Source organism: Accipiter gentilis, chromosome 4, assembly GCF_929443795.1.
Source record: "Accipiter gentilis chromosome 4, bAccGen1.1, whole genome shotgun sequence".
Classification (NCBI taxonomy): Eukaryota; Metazoa; Chordata; class Aves; order Accipitriformes; family Accipitridae; genus Astur; species Astur gentilis.
Window position 1 is genome coordinate 44,638,208 of NC_064883.1, and position 14,155 is coordinate 44,652,362.

At 47.0% G+C, this 14,155-nt stretch overlaps 1 protein-coding gene across 1 annotated transcript in view; it reads right to left on the reverse strand.

Annotated features, from left to right (window-relative positions):
- Positions 1–1,431: 1,431 nt before the first annotated feature.
- Positions 1,432–14,155, reverse strand: part of OBSCN (obscurin, cytoskeletal calmodulin and titin-interacting RhoGEF) — a 183,872-nt gene continuing 171,148 nt past the window's right edge. Inside the window, exons 110-120 of the mRNA XM_049798970.1 lie at positions 13,623–13,745; positions 12,473–12,583; positions 12,180–12,347; positions 11,586–11,708; positions 9,429–9,599; positions 8,034–8,154; positions 7,143–7,382; positions 6,255–6,478; positions 5,712–5,787; positions 5,090–5,239; positions 1,432–4,954 (exon numbers count right to left, since the gene is read on the reverse strand). Of these exons, the coding sequence (XP_049654927.1) occupies positions 4,777–4,954; positions 5,090–5,239; positions 5,712–5,787; positions 6,255–6,478; positions 7,143–7,382; positions 8,034–8,154; positions 9,429–9,599; positions 11,586–11,708; positions 12,180–12,347; positions 12,473–12,583; positions 13,623–13,745 (1,685 nt within the window). The 3' untranslated portion in view covers positions 1,432–4,776. The remainder of the gene's footprint in view (positions 4,955–5,089; positions 5,240–5,711; positions 5,788–6,254; positions 6,479–7,142; positions 7,383–8,033; positions 8,155–9,428; positions 9,600–11,585; positions 11,709–12,179; positions 12,348–12,472; positions 12,584–13,622; positions 13,746–14,155) is intronic.

Here is a 14,155-nt window from a genome sequence, read left to right on the forward strand (position 1 = left end):
CGCCAGCATTGGGACTGCATTATTTTGTTATCAGCTCCTTACCGACTGCCGTGGTTTAACTCTATCCCAGCCAAAGCCAGCACACTGGCACATTTATTTTCCGCATGGAGTAGCATTAGCAAGATGGAATCAGCTTGTAGTAAACACCCGAAAGGTCAGAGAACAACAAATGTCCTCTCCAGAGATGTAGGAATTTCCTCGGTGTTTTCAAATTGTTTTGTCTATAGTCCCCTTCTTGTATCTGATGAGATCCCCCAAGGGAGCAGAGGTGGGATGTACTGAGCAAGGACAGAAACAGCCCCTTCCCACTTCACGTTTAAGAATGGGACGGGTCTTGCCAATCTCATTTACCGTGTCAGTGGGAGGAGAAGGGAGTTGCAACCACCACTAATAACGTACAGTAGCATTTTTATAGATCTACGCGAGTTAGGCATGCATGTGGTCACCTGCCTTTCCGGGGCTGCAGGAGGTTGTGCATTCAAGCCCTGTGTCTTCTTTACAGTTTCTGGGGATTAAAAAAAGCTGTCTGTGTGTGTCTGGATTCAACCCACCGACTGCAACACAGCTGGAGTGTGGGTACATACAGCTGAGCCAGGATCCCCTGCAGCACCAAACCAGCTCCCTGCTTTAACCCAAATCATTGTGTAAGCCCAGAAATTTTGGACACTGCCTGCTGGCTGGGAATAGGTCTCCCCTCCTGCAGGGGACGGCTGTCTGGGCTGCAGTGCTTGAGCCTTGGGGGGGGGGGGGGGGCAAGCTCCTGGCATTTTGATGGTCCTCTTTGAGCCCCTTGGGCCGATGGTATTCCCCATCCTCTGCAAAGATGCAAGGAGGCCATAAGGAATGGGATGGGGTGATGGGAAGGGGCTAGAAAACCAAAGTGGGGCATGAGAAAACAACCTCAATCCCTTACGGGCTACAGCCACTGCGACCTTATGAGCCCCCAAACATCTCTGTTTTATCTGCTGGATCCAATGCAGGATAAAACTTTGCTCTACAACCTCTGCTTTGCTTTTTTTCCCCCCCTTCAATAATTCAGGGCTCTGACAAAATCAGTTTTTACAGAAGTTAAATCACAGCCTTACCTGTGCAGAGGACAGTGAATCGATTTTAACGCTGATGCTAACCTTGGACTTTGGAGATTCTGTATGACCGAGGAATGAATCTCAAACATTTTCACGTGTGTCCAAACATCAAAGCCAGATTCTGCTTTGTTCTGCAAAGGATAGGGTTATGTTGTAACTGGATGTTGAGGGCAAACTGTCCCGTATTGCCAGACAGGGCATTAGCCCAGACCTTGCGGTGGTGGAAGTTCAGGCAGAAACTGTCAAGCAGCTGCGGCAGAGCCAAGGAAAACCGAACTACCTGTAACTGCACAAGGCTTGACTCTGACGGTTAATATTCCCATTAACAGTTCCAGCACCTTTTCATGTTCCCTCTATGGCGCTCACCTCTTTTTTGTCATGCATGGGTTTGTTTCTTTGCTCTGCTACCAAGAATTAAGCTGGAGCTCTTCCCAAATCCCAGCCAATGGTTTGATCTTTGGAAGCTCCAAACCATGCCCAGGAATGCCTCGGGACAGCTGAGCCAGGTCAGAGCTGTAGTGACATGCTGGCCAAGTGATGTCCTCACTCCAAGGCTCTAGCAAGAGGATTTTTTCTGTGGATGTTTCGCATGAAGGTTGTTCGCTGTTAATGCACAGCGTATGTTTGTGGTTATCACTTGTAGGGACCCCAGGTCAGAGTTGAGGGGTGAGGGACGGGTGCTGCACAAACATGGACTGGGCTTGGGAAAAGGATATAAAAATAAGGACAATGACAATGATTCAGCAGAAAAATCTGGCCTTACTTCCTTGTCATAATGGTTTATTTAACCAAACAGTATTGAGTCTATAAAAGACTTCAGACATGCTCAAATGCATGCAGTTGTGAGAAGCAAAAAAAAGAAAATCACTTAATTTGAGTCATATACAGAAGAGTGTGAAAGCTCAAAATGAGTTAATCTGCAATTAAGTTTATGCTTAGATGGGTTGTCCCCTGGCACTGAGCTTTCCATCCCAAAATGTACCAGCAAGAGTAAAGAACTAGCCTGTGCCAACAGAAGCCTTACTGGATTTGTAAAAGAAGTTAAATTGGAAGGAATCCAGAGTCTTGAAAAGTTTACTGGGGGGCAGACCTCATGGCAGTGTCTTTCTCGTGTCCTCCTCTATCCCCCAAGAGAACGGAGCATGGAGTCTGGCCCTAAAACCTTGGTTTTCTCTTCTCTAGTGCATAGTGAAGACAATATTACTTTGACATCCAAAGCTTTACAATCTATTGAGTCAGTGTCTGCTCTCCACAGCACAGTGAAAGCCCCTCTGCTCTCCGTTACAATTCCTGCTCTGCATGCTGTGCAAGGGAAGGAGTCATGAAACTGCACGCTTCAGGTTTGGAACAATATGGGTTAAACATGTTGGAAAAGACCACCCCTGGTTAAACAGCGTCACTTCTAGTATTAAGCTGTAATGCATTAGGAACTGTTTTCCCACTCTCGTTCCTCTAAGCAGAGCCAGATACGGCTCTGAGAAAGCCTCCGTTTTCTGCTGCTTGTAAGGAAAACTGAAGAAACTCAGCGGAACCAACAGGTACATCATACACTTCAGAGAAACTCAAAGGAACACTGAGGTTATAAGTACAAAGCAATGACACAGCTAACACCATCCATTGCAAAGGAAAGCAGATTCTGAAGGAGAAGGAAGAACATGAAAGTTCAGGATTTTTTTTAAGAATGAAACCACACAGCATTTGCCGGTGACGCTGCTGCCACATCTCCTGGTAGATGTGCCTGTGCGCTCCCCAGAGAAGAGCAGCCCGGCTTCAAAGTGGCAAAGCCTTAGTGGTAAAACATCGGCATGTAACAAGGTTGTGGTCACTATTGCATTTGCTGCCTTTACTGTCCGGTGGCCGAGTTATTCCCACAAGTCATAAAAGATGCAGAAATACCCTGTTCCAAGCAGCACACACTGATACAAACACGGTGAAGCCAGGCAGAACGGGGAAGTGGTTTTGCTGAGGAGCAAAGCAAGGCTGCGATGAACCACTCATACCACCACCTCTCGGCTTGAGTGTGCTCAGAAAAGGCTTTCTGCACCAGCCTGTTTTAGCCCCGCTTGTGGGGCAAGCTATACAACCAAGTGCTCCGTGTGCCAGCATCCTGGCCATAGGGCACATCTTTCCTAGAGATGCCCATACGGCAAGTCACAGCTTGGCTTTTTTCAAGAGTTGTTTTGTTATGTTTGTTCTTTAACACGTTTTTAAGACAATTGATGCAGATACAGTCAGACAGGTGAGGGGTAAATATAAGATCCTATGTGATGGGTAACTGTCATCTAGGTCTAATGGGAGACTTCAGATACATGCCCTAAACCCCAAATTTTGTGGTGTTTTCAAACCTTGAAACCTTTGAGGAGCTTGATCAGCTCTGCAGATGTGGCAGTGCAGATGCCCGTGGAGAGCTGGTGACCCTCCCTGGAGCCACACAGCTCACTGGGCGGCGGACTGGGCTCTAAGAGAGCGGGAGCTGGGCTGCCCAAGTGGAGCAGCATACGCAGGGTCAACTTGGGCTGCAGGGAGAACAGTAACTCTTCTCAAAGCTAAGCAAGCTATGGCCTCTTGCAGGAATAGGATGTGCGATTTAGCCATTACTGGAAAACCCCATTGCTGTTACTCTCCCCATACACGCCTTGTGCTACAGAGTTGAGCTACAAGGCTGCTTTCACGGGGACTCTCGTTGTTTCTTGTGACTTGGGCTGGAAGGAGCTTCCTCACAGAGTATGAAAAGTCCTGGTTAAAAATCTCCTCTGTGGTACCACTGTCACACACGTAACACACACCTCCTTCCTTTGCAGCCGCTTGTTGCTCCACAGCTAGAATTAACCCTCCTCTAGCCCCGTGCTTAATCTTGGGTCAAGAACTTGGCCAGGTAAGCGACGTGCTGAGCCTGCCTGCCAATGGATGCTAACAGAGCCCCACCACTCCGGCCTTGTGTCTGGCAGTTGGCAAAGACATAGGACCACAGGACAAGTCAGGTTGGGAGGGAGCACGGGAGGTCTCTAAACCAACCTTCTGCTCAAAGCAAGGTCAGCTCTCGGCTCAGACCAGGTTGCTCAGGGCTTTATCTAGTTGGACCTCTACACCCAAAGCCTGGAGATACATTGCTGTCTAATATCAGCTCCCAAAAAGTGCTTCACACTTCCCTATTTTCCCTTCGTAACTGGTCATTGAATTCTTTTGGATTGGAGGCAGGTGAGAAACCCACCAGTCACTCAGACCTTGCTGCGGTGGTCACTGTGGGATGAGCAGTGCAGTAACATCTGAAAGTGTGTCTGGTTATCACGTCCTGGGGCCAGGGGCAGAAAAAAGTGCCCGGCATTGGCATGCGTGGAGTCTTTCTGACGTCAGGAAGGATTTGCAAAAATGCTTGGGGCTGGTAGCTAGTCCTGTTCAGAAATGGCTACGCAAATCTCTCCTGGTTCTTCCAGGAAGGGTGCAGCCAAGTGACAGACATACTGTCAAGTTACCATTAGTCAGCTGAGCCATGTTAGGTCCATATTTCTGTTCTTACCTTATGGCAATGCACGTAATACGGATTAATTTGCTCAGTTACGCTAAATTGCATTCAGGGAGAGCAGTTACCCCAGCTCAGCTGATGCACAGCAACTTGGCAGGACTATTTGGTACCAAAAACTCAGTGCAGAAGGGGTGAGGGAGACAATTCATGTCTGTCGCCGCATCCGCGTCACTGTGCAATCATGAGGCCGTACTTGGAGCACAGCAGGCCCCTTTTCTTTTCCCGTTCGGTGAGGAAATTCCTCAGTTTGGTGGTGGGGAAGGTAACCAGGGCTTGCTGCCTGTTGTCTAAACCTGTCTCCTGGAGCCACGGGCTCTGAAGGCACTCCGAGGCTGACGGCCTTCCCCTAGAACAGACAAAGGTGAGAAGATCAGTCGGGGATCCGCGCTGGTGAGGAGGATCCCTGCAAATGGAGAGAAAAAAGGGGAAATAGCCACGATCTGCATCAACTGTGCTATTGGGAGAGCAGACACCATCTTACCAGGGGTTTGCACACAGCGTGCTCTGGAGAAAGGACACCGCTCCCCCGGAGAGACCCGCGTAGCACCGTGTGAGCTTCACTTTACCCCTCCTGGTTGTTCTCAGAAACTCGCAGGCTACGTCAGAGCTGACGGGGTAGTTGGCGCTCAACCTGCCCCAAAAGAAGAGAATTGATCAGCGTGAAAGGCATCGCTCAGGTTGATCCTTCACCCAGGAATTCCCACCCAGCAGTGAGAGGAGGGTCACGACGGTGCACAGAAATATCATATGGGAAAACAAAACCTTAAAGGCCGCTGTTCTTCAGCGGGTTTCATGACTTTGGCTGCTTTTCCACTTGGTGTAATTTGAATTTTCTTGGTAAAGTTGGGGCTTTTCAGATGAGGCTGAGTGAGAAACACCAGCAGCTGCCTCCTTACTCTATGTGGAGACATTACTGGGACTGGGCATCCTTGGATGGTGCAGCCAGCTCCGTACCACCCACCACACAGCCTTCTGCAACATTGCCGAGGAGAGGGGGCACAAATGAGGTTAACTCTCCGAGTCAATGCATCTCCCCTGGTTGATGACTCTGAAATCGTACTTCTAAAGCTGCTCGTAGGGCAGGGGATGGCAGACTGACTTACATGATGAAAGCCGTGATTCCGACGGACCAGATATCAGTTTGCGGGAGGGCTCCCTGTTCTGTCAGCAGTTCTGGAGCTAGAAAAGCAAACTGGTGTGAGCCAAGCTCCCCTCCAATGCACTGAGACCAGCACAAAAGCAGTGGGTGCTTTTCTGCTTTGCTACCTTCCCAAGAGTGAAGAAGAAAAAGCTTCTAGTACAGCGAGCTGGTTGACGTAAGACACCCTCGTGGGTGATGACTGCAATGAAACCTGGGGAACATCAGGCCAAATGGCAATAATACTATATCCCTGAGCTCTGGACACGTGGATGCCAGCCAGAGTGGTGTTGGCCATGACCTCTGGCTTTGTCCTTTGTGGTCTACAAGTGGGACGGCTGCCACCACTGGCTGTTCCTGCAAACTCACACTGTTACTGGAAGGCAGCACCTGGGATATTTTGCTTGCTGGGGCCAACTGCTGCCTTGACCAATGGCTCTGTCTGTCTTTCTGCTTACCACACATTGCATACAAAGCCAAGGTTGCTGTGGCTGAACTCTGTACTCACCCATGGTTTCAACATAGTCCATGCACTTGTCCATAGTAATAACTTTGTCTTGTGTGTAGAACTGTGCGTTGCCAAAATCCAGGACTTTCAGCAGGTTGGGCTCAGTGATGATCATGTTTTCAGACCTGAGATCCAAGTGCAGGATGTTGTGTGCGTGGAGGTACTCCGTGGCACTGAGGATCTGCCACAAGTAGTCTCGAACCTCCACTTCTGAGTACGATGCCCTGGTAGAAGAAAGGGAATAGAAACCAGAGGTGTCCTTTCTGCATGCCCAAGAGTGCCATTCAATACCCACTGTCATCCTCCCCTGGATGTCTAATCCCATGAGGCCCTTGAGAGTCAAGAAGAAACAACTCTATTCATTTAGCAAATCTATTGTATATGGAGAGGCTGGTCCATACTGTGAGTCAGGTTTACAGATGCAAGAAGTTCAGGAGGTTGTAGAGCTGCACGGCAGAGAAAGCAGTGGTTGTGCAGAAATCAAAATGCAGATTTGATGCCCACCGTTCCCTCTCTTTTAATCAGAGGATTTCAGCAGATCCATTTTCTGCCATTGTGAGAAACAATGTGGAGGAGAAATGAGGCTTCCTGAACCACAATAATCTCCTTGTTATGGGAGAGAGGGTTTCATATCAACTCCTGTAGACTGCTTTCAACATCTCACCTGGGTGGCCCTGAATTGTCCCCTACCCCAACCTTGTAGGGAACTTAAGTAATTGCACTATGTCACAAGAAGTTGCAGAACAAGCGCATCACAAATCCCACGTGCAATGACAGCACGCTGGCCCGGAGGGAGAGAAATGATCCAGTTTGTCAGGGGAAAGCAATAGGTGTTTTGCTCCCTAGAGCAGCTCTGCCTGGAAAACCCTTCCCTCCACTTGTTATTACCGTAATGCCAAAGAGTGGAGTAGCTCTGGTCCCACGCACATCTCCTGGATCAACACTAAGTGCCGTGGGCTGACGTAGGCTCCCTTCAGCTGAGCTATGTTTGTGTGATGAAGCTTCCTCAGGACTTGGTACTCCAGGAGCACAGTTTGCTTGTCCTCTTGCCAGTAAGGGATAATTTTAGCAGCTAAAGTCTTGCCGCTTACTTTTTCCCTGCACTGTCGGACGATGCTGAAACGACCCCTGGTACAAAGGAGCACAAAGGCACGTTAAGCTTCTCTGCTACTCCTGGAAGAGCCAGAAGCTTCTGTTCTTTAAAACCACCAGGATCCCATGCTGTGTTTTTCATCCATGCCCGGTGTGGAGTTATTGCATCTATTGTCACAGTTTGCACATCCTCCTGTGTCTCTAAATTGTACAGTCACTTTAAACTGCAGGAGCGAGAGCTTAACTCCTTTGGGGAGAGAGAATGTGGCTCATCCTGTCTCAAGCAAGAGAACTACCACCCCGTTGGCAACAGAAGTTGGTGTCTGTCTTGTAGGCAGAGAAAGTGGGATCCCACCCCCCTGTCTGAAACTGGTAGCTGCAAAAGGTGATGAAGCGATGAGAGGAGCCTTTGTTAGCCCTCGGCTCACTTCACAATATACTAAGGGGCTGTCCTGGTGCCCAGCACAGACCCTTTTGCTCTCCCAGAAAATCCACACCTGAATCCTACCAAACCAAGTGAAGATCGCTCAGCCGGTGATCTCAGGTTTATACGTATTGCTGTGGAGGTGATTTCAACAAAACACCGTGACATTGCATGAGCAGTGCATTTATAAAAGTGACTTTCTAAACTCCAGCCGCACGCGGTATTTCCCTCTGCCTGGTTGAGTGCTCGGGTGGATTCATTACCTTTTGATCTCTGTTTGGAAGGCGTAGGTCTGGTAGGTTGGGAAAGGCTCGGATGGTGTGATTATTTCGCTCTCTTCTTCAGTAGCAGCTGATGGGAAGTTCTGCATTGCAGCATGAAGCTCTGCAGAGAAAAAGCGACAGGGTTTACATGGGAAAACACCTCTGTCTGGAAACTGGAGCCTCTCTGAGCCACCCTTTGCTATCTATGAACAACGAAAAAGGCGACAGCAGAGCTTTCTCCAGACAAGTCTGCAGGTTGTCTCCCAGCTGTGGCACCCAAGGCTGTTTGAATGCAACAGATTCTGGACTGTCCACCCAGTAATTCCATGGTGTGACCACTCCAGACTCCGAGGGGGATTGTATGTTGTGTGCTGTGATATCAGTCGTCTCAGCCACTGGTTCTCAGCTTCTCACAGAGCAAGTCATCAGGACATGGTAAGACGCTGACAAAGAATTGGAAACTTCTTTTAGCTGGGTATTTCAGGGCAGCAGCTGCAACTTGTTGCTCTGGTTGTGGCATGTTGTTGGTTCTAAGTGCTCCCTAAAATATTAAAGCATGCCTTGACACATTAAAGCATCTGCTTGGAAATGCTGAGCACATTGAGATAATGAATCCCAGGCCAAGGGAAAGCAGAGGATTTAGGGTGAGTTAAAAATATCTCTGTGAACTGATTTTTACAGAATAATCCTCTCCACTGGGAGGAAATTCCAGTTAGACCATCCTTCCACTTCTTGGCAGAAAGGATGTATTTGTTGTGCGGTTATGGATTTCTTAATTTTAAAAACATGTGAATAGTACAAAGTATTCTAACAGGTGAAGAAAATAGTAAATCGAGCTTTCTTTACTTCAGAGACAAAATACAGCTGAAAAATGCACCACAGTAGGGCGATAATTCCCAGTAGCAAACACCAGAACACATTAATTAACTACTGAACTTAGGACTGAGTCCATAACAAAGAGCACGTCCAGGGCTTTCACCAGTGGCAGATCTATACCAACAGATCAATGCCTCCAGTGACACATTCAATGTCGCAGGCCTGTTTCCTCATGATCTCACATCAAAAACTGAGTGTGTTGTCAGTGGATAATCTACAGTTTCCAGATTTTTTCTTATTACATTTTTATATATATTTGCATATTATTTATATTTACATATTGTTATTATTTTATTATGTATTTGTTGTATATTTACACATATTCCCCAAACTGTGTCCAGAATTAGAAAATACTTTACTTTTTAATAAGAAAGCCAAAGAGGAGGAAGCCCTAAACCACCCTGAGCCAAGTGGAATTGGTCTTGATTCACTTGCTCCTGACTTCTGGACCCGCATCCAAAAGGGTGCAATTGTTTTGATCCCGGGAAAACACAATGCTTTCTTGGCATTTGATCTTACCCGTTTGATCCTTGTCAGTGATTTTTACTTTGGCAGATGGGTCGCTGTAAGGGCCCATTCCTGCTTTACTGGTGCAGGCTATCCTGAAGCAGTAGATAAACCCCTTGGAGAGATTTTTGGCATAGTAGCAGCAGTCAGCGATGTCAGAAGCAAGAGTCGTCCACTCCCCATCTTCACCGAGGAAAGACAGAAAAGAGATTAGAACTCATTTAAGATGGTCGCACTGGGGGTGAGGGTGTTGAGTTTTGGGGTTTTGTTGTCGTGGGTTTTTTTTGTCAGCTTTACTTATGTGCTGGGAATATGGAGAAACAGCGGAATCTCATAGAGTGAAGGGAAAACTGACTTGCTATGGCCAACTTTAGTGCCTGGTGCTGCTCACTGTACATGTGCCAAAGTCATCTTCCTTGAAATCAGCTGCTTTATATCTAATCAGTCCAAGGTATGGCAATACTGTTTCAAAGGAATGGTGAAACTTTCCCGTGTAGTTTCTGTTTATCTAATTCATGCCACTAATCTTCTAAAGCAAATATACACTAAGAAAGAATTCCAAACAAAAGCCTAGAAAAATCACTGTTTTGGCCCTGTCTTGACTCCAATTGAAACCATAAGGTGCACTAACACACTCCTAGCAAACCCACTGTTTGAAACCTGGGCAGGTTTACTCAGCTTTTATGATAATTTCTCAGGGAGCTGAAATTGTAGGTGTGTTATGGACTCATTATTCATGGGACTAAGGTGTGAAGTAGAAAATCAGCAGCAGACAATTAGTGATCATTCATTTTACAAGATGCTCTATCCCGTACTTTGCCATTGTTGCTGTGCTCAAGGTTAAACACAACTCCCTGAGACTGCCTGAGATTAAATCCATCCTTTCATTCAAATAAACACTGGTAGAGAGCCTCAAACCATAGGAAAACCAGTAATTCACCACCCAAAACAAAGGTGTCCATGGCTTTGCGGGCTACAGGTTGAATTAAAGTGTGTGTATGTGTAAGAAGGAGCAGTTATAGCTTAGAAACAGAGAAAAGTGTCTGCAGAAGCAGCGTGCAAAAGCCTACTGTCAAATAACGGATAAACCAAGGAATTTTTTTCTGATGATCTTAATCCTCCTGTGTTCAGGAAAGCAGGACTTTGCATGTTCCTGCCAAATACACAGAATGCAGTGGAAGATTGTAGATGCTGTTTCCTGTTTTTCTTCCTAATTGGAACAACTTGTGTTTGTATCCTCTCCAAAGTCTTGCCTATGGTTGTGTCAAAACGAATAACAATAAAGAAAGTTGTGTTGGAGGAAAGGGGACTGACACCAGCTCCAGAGTGAAAAGGCAGAAAGCTGCTGCCCATGCTCTTCCAGAAAGGAGTGCATGTGTGTTTGAAGAATTAAAAGAAGGAACATGGAGCAGTTGAATCCAAAGGGATGTGCATGTGTGACTGCAGTAGAAATTACTATCAGACATAGCATTCGTAGTAATAACAGCAAAAGCAGTCCCAAGAGAGATGGGCTCGGGGATTTGATTCAAAGCTTGTGCAATTAAACAAGAAAACATCCACTGATTTCATCAGGCTCTGGACCAAGCCTTGGAAGAGAACATCAAAGGGACGATGCAGTTTTGCCAAACTTTTGTCATCTCGTCCTGGCTGTTTGCCCTAAGCTTCCTGCATAATCAATGGAAAAAGAAAGCGTGGCTGTTCAGCGTAGGATGAATTGCCTTTTTGATACATCATCCTTCCCCACAGACTGTACAGAAAGCCTGGGTATAGGATGATATTGTCTGCTGATGGGTGTTGCTGGGCATTATTAGTGTATAATGTTGTCAGAACTGTAATTTGAGAGGCTTACTCAGGACTGCATATCTGGCACCAGCCATCCATATTCTTCTGTAGCTGTTCACTTTTTGGTCACACCTTCCGTGTGACCTAGTTTGATTCACACTTTAAGAAAACCTTTGTATGAGTATGCATATTCCAGGCTGATTTAGCCAGCACAACATCTAACTTTTAGATGGCTAAATGATAGCTGTATGCATTTCGTTCCTAACTCTAAACTAGGGACCTAAAATCAGGCTGTTTCTGCATAAAAATAAAATATCCAGCTGGTGAAGAGTTCACACAAATCGAGATGTTCCCTGCAAGGCGGAAGGGCAGCATTCCACACTTTACCTTCGCTCTTGCACTGGACAGTATAATGGACGGGGGTGTTGGTTTCCACAGGTTTCCAGACCACCTGCGCTCCATCCTCATAGACCTCCACGATGTCAGGGGGTGGAGGGCTGGGAGGAAGCTCTGTCGAGAGGAGACACAAAAACCAGTGACTGTTAGCAATAGTACTGCTGTGATACGTACCTCTACACCCAGCATTTCTCAGTTATGGATATTCTTTTTAGATAAATGTATATGGTTTTTTTATATATATAAATATATATATGTACACACACACCCCTAGTGGAACAGCAATTTAACCATGCCTAATTTAAACTCAGTGTTAAGATTTTGAAGTCTTGTCCTTGAACCACATGGTTACTGGAGCGGCTCTGAATCCAGGAGAGAGACTAAATAGTGAAGAAGAGGGAATAAACCCTGCAAAATACACCACGCTACCAGACAGCAAGGGCTGTGGCTGTGGACCAGAGCAGGCAAGGGAGAGATTGTCCTCTGAACCTATCTTCAGAAATCTCACCTCACAGGTATTTACAGCTGACATTTTTGGGCAGAAGTACTTGTAATACCTACTTCTGTAGCGGCTACTTCTCTTACCTGCTTTTCTTATGACGCAAGAGGTGGATGCTGAGCCCAGGGAGTTTGTGGCCACGCAGGTGTAAATACCAAAATCATCAGCATTAACAGAGAGAATAGTTAATAGCTGGAAGTTTTTGAGCGTGGCTGAGATGAGGATCCGGCTGCTGCTGTGGACAGCTATCCCATCTGAAAAGCAGAAGATAGGAGAGATAAGTACCCTGCAAATTTATACCAAGGTGTCTAACCCCCCCCCCCCCCCCCCCCCTTGCACCTCTGTCCCAAAAATTAAGGACTCCCCAGAGGGATGTCACCTCGAAACCAGTTGATGTGCAGGGAGGAGTGAGCGGCCGTCCGGCACGACAGCGTCACGCACTGTCCGATGGCAGCAGCCTGATCGATGAGCTCCTCGGTGAACGAAGGTGCTGCAAGGAAGAGGAGAAGCAGTGATTCAGAGTGACCGGGGGGGCTATGTGAAAAATAAGTGCATGCAGGTCATCAGAAAGCATTTTTAATCGGTTCAAGAAAACTTCTGCTTCATTTTCTGGCATTCCTTTGACCACCGGTTGGAGAATCCCCCGGGTTGAGCACATAGGTGCAGGAGCCCCGTTCAGCCCCATGGATGCAGTGTGGCTGCTCATACATGATAATCCAGATGGATCTTGGAAGGTTCATGGGGAACACCTCCATTGCCCAGCTCTGCTGGTACAGCTAAGGCAGCAGAACAGCTCAGAGGAGAGAGAGAACATGTCATAGCAAGAGTTTTCCTCTGGCCTAGCTTAAATGTGGGGGGGAACTAAATGATGGTATTTCAAGGACAAGGGGGTGAGATCAAGACAACACAAGAAGAGAGAGGAAAAGATAAAAGATATCGAAAGAGGAAAAAAATCACAGAGCCTCAAATCTGCTGCTGTCTCTATGGGAAAGGGGGAGCTCAGGTTTTCTTCTGTGTTTCTCCAGGTTTTTTTCTCTGCAGTGCCCAGGAGCTGCCAGCCTCACACGCCTGCCCTTCCCACTGCTTGGCTGGGCTCAGCTGAATACTGGGGCATTAACCTGACCTCAGAAAATGCTCCTGCTAGAGTCAAGGGAAAGCTTGGCTGGGCAAAAGCAAGTTCAGCTTTGCTGGCACGCCCCACCATTTTTCATTTCACAGCTCTATAGCAGCATGTCTGGCCCTTACGCATGCATGCAGGATTGAAGCACAGGAATTCACAATTCCTTGCATCTGCCATCCCACCCTTGGATACTCCATTTATTCTCTTTCTAGCTTACACGTAGATTTTATTCCTTTGCAGTGGCTTCCTAGAATGGCTCCAATTTGCAAGTAATGCCAGGTCAGGACAGTTTTAGCAAGGACATAGTCATGATGCAAACAGAGGAACTGGCCTCACACAGCACTGTCATATTTATTAGTGACACTTCATGATAAAACTACCTAACTGATGATTCGTGCAATAGCAATACCTTTCTCCTTTGGCATGAGGCTTGAGAACTTGAATGAAGAGAGTGCTGATTTCCTCTTCAGAGATCCTTCAGCCCCTGTTAACAGCTCTTTTTCTACTGCCTCACTTCCCAGCTCACCAAACTCTGTTTTGAAGAAAGGATGAGAAGTCATTCAAGGCCATCCTTCTCCCTGTGGCATCCGTTTACAGCAGACAGTTCTGCCGTTCGCACATAAATAGCTCAGCAGTCACAGGTTTCCTTATTAACGAGCCTTCAGTCAACAGGGAAGGCTGTGACTGCTATTACAAACAGAATGAAGTTCTGGAAGAACGGGGCATATCTAGGGATGGCAGAGAAGAAAGGACAGATTCTGTTGTTCAGTGTCATCAACTTAGGCAGCCAGCGTGACTTCATGAACTTCTCCCAGTCACTTTAGCTTCAGAGATCTGCCATGGTCAGATGATAACTGCAGAAGAAACTGCAGCAAAGCAAGCATCATCCAGCCCTGACCTGCTTTTGTGCAAACTTAGACAGGGGAATTTAAGCCAATTCCA